At 44.4% G+C, this 6,451-nt stretch overlaps 1 protein-coding gene across 1 annotated transcript; it reads right to left on the bottom strand.

Annotated features, from left to right (window-relative positions):
* Positions 1-498: 498 nt before the first annotated feature.
* olig1 (oligodendrocyte transcription factor 1) lies at positions 499-2,635 on the bottom strand. The gene is made up of 2 exons (XM_028022030.1): positions 2,426-2,635; positions 499-2,354 (listed from the first exon to the last, which is right to left on the bottom strand). The coding sequence occupies exon 2, from the start codon at positions 2,313-2,315 to the stop codon at positions 1,536-1,538; it is 780 nt and encodes a 259-aa protein (XP_027877831.1). The 5' UTR covers positions 2,316-2,354; positions 2,426-2,635; the 3' UTR covers positions 499-1,535.
* Positions 2,636-6,451: the final 3,816 nt, after the last annotated feature.

Below are 6,451 nucleotides of genomic sequence, written 5' to 3'. Positions count from 1 at the left end.
CTCTGAGAAGAGGGCTTTCAGCCACTGGATGTAAACTGTGTGTGCGGTGGTCCGACTCCAGGTCCAGTCCACGCCTTGTGAATCTCCCACAAACTCTTAAAAGGGCTTTGCTTCTTAATAATCCTCTCAAGGCGGCAGCTATCCCCATCGCTGGTGTACTTTATTTTCTAACCCAGTGTTTTTCTTCCACTAAACTTAAAAAAAAAAAAAAAACATGCATAAAAGAATAACTCTTCTGCCTGTTGGACAAATGCTGAGTCAGCAGTCTTCCTTATCATTTCGTGGGTCATGACAGGAACATTGCATGTCAGGAGAAAACGTTTTAGGTTTCGCATGTAATGTTTGACTTTCAGGAACACCTCAGATCCATTGTGATAAAAGAGTTTGCTTGTTGAGTTGAATCAGTAGAAGTAAATGAACTTAATCAATTAAACTCTAATTTATTTAGAGACACCTGTAGAGTAGTCACTACTCCCTTTCAGACATTGTGAGAGTTTGTTGCCATTCATTAATTTTATTTTGATAATCTTTTTATCCTTAGCCAACATCTCTTCAGGGCTCCGCTGAAGAGATGTTTGCCTATTGCCTCTGAGCAAAAAGGTTCTGAGTTCAAATCCCTGCATGGACTTTCAACACCATTTGGTTTGGTTCATTTAGTCTGTACTGCAGAATTTAAACTTTATGTTCTGCATGGAGGAAAGAGACTGGTAGATTTGTGATTTACTTCAGGAAGACATAAAAGGGGGAACTCTAAATATTTAAAGACAATGTTCAGCTTCTGTGCACAAAGTTCCACCAATGCATCTGTTTGTTGTTTTCTGTAATGTTTCATGAAGCTGCGCTTTTACTTAGAACTTAGCAAAGACAGTAAACGCATCACAAGCACATAAAATATTTTCTATATTTAACACAGGCATCGTTTTCTTACCACACATTTCTATTTCAAATCTCAAACGCCTGGAAGTAATTTGAGCAAAAATGCAGAAGCAAAACATTTTATTTTGTGACTCTTTATGCTGAGTATGTCGCTTTAAACAATATAAAGATGGAAACCAAAATACAGAACAAATTGGAACGTGTTCAGGTTCATCAGAAAGAGGTAAAAACTGATTGCTCTGCAGCCGTAGCTAACATTTGCAGCTAACAGCAGCATTTGGTTGAATTTAAAGTCATACTAAGATTTTTGATTTCTGATACAATTTCAACAATTCACAATAGTTGGACGTAGTTTGGTCAGTAATTTGAAATGTGTGTTACATTCAATAAACAAGAAAATCTCATCGAATGAGGTTCTTGCTTGTCTGTGATGAAGGAGAAGAAAAATAATGCCATGTTAAAACCAAGAATATGAGATTAAACATACAGATAATACAAAGCAGAACAGCATAATGTGCTCGGATAAAATCAGAACAAAACTGTAAGTAGTGTAGTAACATTTTACAAAGACGTTAAACTGTTAGAAAAATACTAATTCCTATAAAAACCTTGCATAATGTGTAACAATCATAAAGAAATCCCCTGCAAGCTTCGAGTCTTCACTTTGGGAATCTGGGAGCAGGTTTGGAGTGGTTGAATCTGGGCAGCCTGCAGACGCCACAGGGGCAGGGGGCCCCACCTGCGGCCCCCACGGAGCTCCACTGCACTGGGGCCAGCGAGGCCTCCATGTGGCCTGGAGGACGCGGGGCACATTTAGCAGCTGAGGAGGACAGCGAAGCGGGGGAAGAAGAAGAAGCCGACGATGAAGAGATGGTTGAGGAGATGAGGGACTCATGGGTGAGGAGGAGCTGGCCAGGCCCCGCAATGAGGGGCCACCCACCGGCAAACAGCAGCCGAGGGACAGGCCCAGCGTTCACCCCCATGCCGATGCTCACTTCCCCCAGGAGCCGGCGCATCTCCTGGAGAGACGAGCCCAGGAGGAGGATATAGTTCCTGGCCAGAACCAGGGTGGAGATTTTGGAGAGCCTGCGGCCCGGCGGGGCCCCGGGCGCATGCGACTGAGAGGGAGAGGAGGAGGAGGAAGCGTAAGGCACCATGACTTCCCTCAGGGCGTCCATGGCGACGTTCAGGTCCTGCATCCTCTTCCTCTCCCTGCTGTTGATCTTCCGCCTCAGCTCCAGCTGCTCCTCGGGACTCAGCTCCTTCTGGGGCTTGGCGACTCTCGCGCTGCCCTGCAAGCCGAGGAGCGGTGCCGCGGTCAGGTGGGAGTTCAGACCGAACCCTGGGGGGCAGTGGGGCAGGTCGTGCACCGACCCGGGGCCACAGAGAGGTAGCGACTGCTCCTGGGCCCTGGCAGCCGTGTTCAACAGCACATTCATCGTCAGCTCAGAGGTCAGCGGAGTCACACTCTACTCTGGCTGTAAAAGGAAAAATATATGTAAAAATACTGGTGCTTTGGAAAAAATGTAAAAAAATTTAAGTCCTCAACCTGGAAAATCAACTCTTCATTCTCTTCTCCTCGTGTCTGAGCTTGAAGACGACTGCCAGCTGCCATCCAGCACAAGTAGAGTTTGAATCTTGAGGTTGGTGCCACGTTAGCCGTGTCAAAAGGCAGCTTGTTAAAGCAGCAGCTCCGTCATCTCGTCTCCACAGCTGTGAGAGGCAGGAATCTCAACTCAAAGAGCCGGAGCAGTGAGCTAAATGCTGCTCTTACATAGCCCCACCTCAGCTCAACTCCTCCCTAACACTAACTCATCCAGCATATGTTTGCAGAGGCAAAGCCGCAAGTGTCAGAAGTTTCAAACTCTGAAGGAAAAATAGAATAACGCACCGTGCACTGATGAAAAGTCAGGAAGAAAGGATTCACGATACTTTATTTCATCCAGTGCAGCCAGATTTATTCAGCTATTTGAGCAGTATGAGAAGTGTAATAATGTGATTCTTCTTCCTTTAAATGACTGAATTTATTGTATCCTGGTTTATAAAAGCAAAGTTGTGATCTATCTGAACCTCAACACCCAATTTTGAGTAATCCGTTACAACAGTACCTGGTAAAAGAATCCAGAATTCTTAAACATTTTGCATTCAGTGTATTTTAATGGGATTTTATATGAAAGGCCAACACAAAGCAGGGCAAAATTATAAAGTGGACAGAAAATTATTAAAGATTTTCAGAGATGAAAATCCCCCTCTTTTTAATTTTTCTCATACCTAAGCTCAGATATAATGCTGAGTGTCTGTAAACAGACATTTTAAAGGTCACACCATAAATTTTCCTGTAACAGTCGACATGACTTTGCCTGACGAAGTTGTAACAGAAGATGCCCTTTATGTCATCTGTTTGGCAGCATTTGGGTGAAAGACAAAGCACAACAATATGTAAGCCCTGCAATTTGTTCAGACGCTGAAAGCGGCAGAAAGCATCGCTAAAGCAACCAACGGTTGGAGATCTGGGGGTAAGCTGAACTACGTCACAATCCCAGCACATCCTGTAGCAACTGGGAAGACCAGGCATAGTCGTCTTAAGGCCTGAAAATAGTAAATAAATCAAGAAAGACATTAGTTTGTTGTAGTTTGTGGCAAAACATGTAAAATAAAGGCCTTTTTTGTTGCATAAATATGATTATTGAAGTTCTCTTAAAAACAATATTAAAATCTCATCCTGCCACTCACTGCAATAACACAGAGGGGTTTTTTTGGTATTTTTTGTTTATTTTCTAGTGCGAAAATCTTATTACACTTGAAATAAAACAACAACAAAAAACTAACTTAGTAACTTTAAGGCAAGATCTAGGAACTAGTTTTATGTCAATAATTACTTTTTAAAAAGTGCTTGTACTACTGAGTTTATTTCATTAATATTGTGGGGAAAATGTCTTGGTGTAAGTGAAATAATCTGCCAGTGGAATTAATAATTTTTCATCAATATTATTAAATTATTAAAGTAATACGAGCTCCTGTGTTTTTCTGGGAAGTTACTTGTAAGTTGTTTTTTTGTGTTATTTCAAGTGTACTAGGATATTTGTAGGAGAAGCTAAACCAACAATACAAAAAAAAAAGAGTTAGTGTCTTTGCAGTGTTCTCTTAAACTCACAGCATTATGAGTTCGGATATCAATACCTACTGACACAGTGAGCATCAGCAAAAACACGTTGCCACTGTTTATGTAAAATCATCTGACCCTATCGCCCGGCTTCATGGAGCAATATTTGAATCCTCGCCACTCCGAACTCCAAGCCAAGGCTCAAAATTTAGGAACGAGGGAAACGCAAGGAAATGGGATCCATCCATCCATCCATCCATTTTCTGTGCACCCTTGTCCCTAATGGGGTCGGGAGGGTTGCTGGTGCCTATCTCCAGCTACGTTCCAGGCGGGAGGCGGGGTACACCCTGGACAGGTCGCCAGTCTGTCGCAGAGGAAATGGGATTCAGCGCCTAATTAAAAGCTGGAGGCGCTAATGAATAAAAGACAAACAACATTATGGGCTTAATGGAATTTACCACTAAAACCATTTAACAAGCTGAAAGCCATTAAACCCATCAACATTCTGTTAAGTGACGGAGAGCAGGTATAAGCACTATTAGGGTGGGTATTAATTGTGTCAGAGAACAGTTTTGGCAAACAGTGAATGGATCCGCCATTGTGCCAGAGGGGCTGGGGAAGTTAATTGACGGTTTAGAGGTGGGGGTTATTGTTGCTCGGCTCTGAGCGGGCCTCGCTATAACCAAATTGGCCGGCGAAGAGTTTGGGCACAGATCCAGACAGCCCCAGACAACAGCCCAATTGACTCCAAGCACAGGTGAAGCTGGCTTGGGGCACAGAGGCAAGGCTGAAAACCTCAAACGTGCCATTCATTAGCCACAAAAAAAAAGACCTCAGGATCACCCCGCCGCTCAGCGAGCCTGGCCGGCCTCTCCTTGCCCTGCGCTCCCCCCAGTCTGAGCCCATCTGAGGGGGTAGAAAAGGAAGGTTGGGGGAACGAGGCGAGGGACCACACCGTCACAAACAGAAAGCAAGTTGTTCGCGATGAAAGCAGAAGGAGGAAGACCCTTTTTTTCCCTCCCAGCCGTTCCTCCCCTGTCATCCCGGGCATTGCGTGGAGGCGCTTCCCTTCCCCGCCAGTGGGCCGGTGGCGTCCGGCTGGTGCTGTGATTGAAGCTGAATGGGCGGCTGCAGACGGACAGGAAAGAGAGGGCTCCATGAAAAGGGCCAGGCGGATGGCCCTCACACCTGCGGGAGAACAGAGTGCGGGCGGCCAGGGTTGAATGCGTGAATGCGAGCGTGCTCCGGGTGTTTACGTGCTCTGCCTGCGAGCTCAATTCGACTTCTAGTGCCCGTCGCCACAAAGGGGTGTAATAAACCGAGCAGTGAAAGAAAACCCTGGGGTAATTTTGTCTTTGTTGACTGTATTTCAGGATTGTGTCTATGTCAAGGAGGGCGGTGGTTGTGGGGAGGGACACCTGCAAGGAGCCACACATACAGAAGTCAGAATAGTGGGGAAAGAAAGAAAGAAAGAAAGAAAGAAAGAAAGAAAGAAAGAAAGAAAGAAAGAAAGAAAGAAACTGGTGTCACCCCAGAATGGAGCACCTCCCCCACGTTTTCTCCGCCACTCACAAGGAAAAGAAAAGTGAGCTTGATTTGGGGGCATATCCGCCTCCAACGCGCAGCTTCTTTTGATGAGGCTGGACCCGGGCTGGAGCACCGGTGGCTCCAGGGCAGGAGGAAGACTAGTGTCTTTATGGTGGAAGAAGTGTCGTCCATCTGGGCAAGGCCGTCCAGTGAGGGGTCTGCACCTGGGAACTAAATGCCTCATCTGTGTGGAGCTGTTTCCTGTGGCTGGCAAACAGGAAGACACCTCAGCCAAACTCTTGGGTCAATCTATCGCCCACACTGAGGGGGAAAAACACACCGCAAGTGATACCACGCTTGCTCTTGTTGTTGTTTTATTTGTTCATTGGCTGTTCTGGGGATCAAACATCAACTTATTGATCATAAACACACAGAGGCCTTGCCAAAGTTTACATTTTTCTCAAACCTTTTCACTTATTAACCACAAATTTCACAAATTTAAAAGGGGTTTTATATTGGAAGAAAATTACATGTAGTTTTACCATTTTTTCCCCCCAATAATTATCTTAAAAATGTGGCAGGGCTTTGTTTTCAGTCCCATTTTAGCTTGTTATACCACTAAAGACTTAGAGCAACCATCAGATATCATCAAATTAGTCAAACGCATTCAACTATCTCTAATCACCAAAGTCATATTTTGGAATAAATAAATAAATACATTCTGTGTAAAGGTTGCCATACGCCATGTAGGGAATACATCTGAAGATGCGTTGTCTGGCCCTCATGTAAAAAACTGTGTGGTGAAAACATCATCGCAACCTAATTGTGAAAATGGTGGAAGAATCGTCGTTAACATCATGTGGGTGTGTTTAATTTGTGAGACTAGATGAGAAGACAAATGGATGTAAATGTAGGTTTATATTTAAGAAAGAAAGATACTTTTTA

The sequence above is a fragment of the Xiphophorus couchianus genome, chromosome 7 (genome assembly GCF_001444195.1).
Source record: "Xiphophorus couchianus chromosome 7, X_couchianus-1.0, whole genome shotgun sequence".
Lineage (NCBI taxonomy): Eukaryota > Metazoa > Chordata > Actinopteri > Cyprinodontiformes > Poeciliidae > Xiphophorus > Xiphophorus couchianus.
This window is presented reverse-complemented; position numbering and strand designations above follow the sequence as displayed.

Excerpts from the sequence above, each read along its gene's own strand:
- olig1 (XM_028022030.1), bottom strand. The coding sequence starts at position 2,315 with ATGAATGTGCTGTTGAACACGGCTGCCAGGGCCCAGGAGCAGTCGCTA.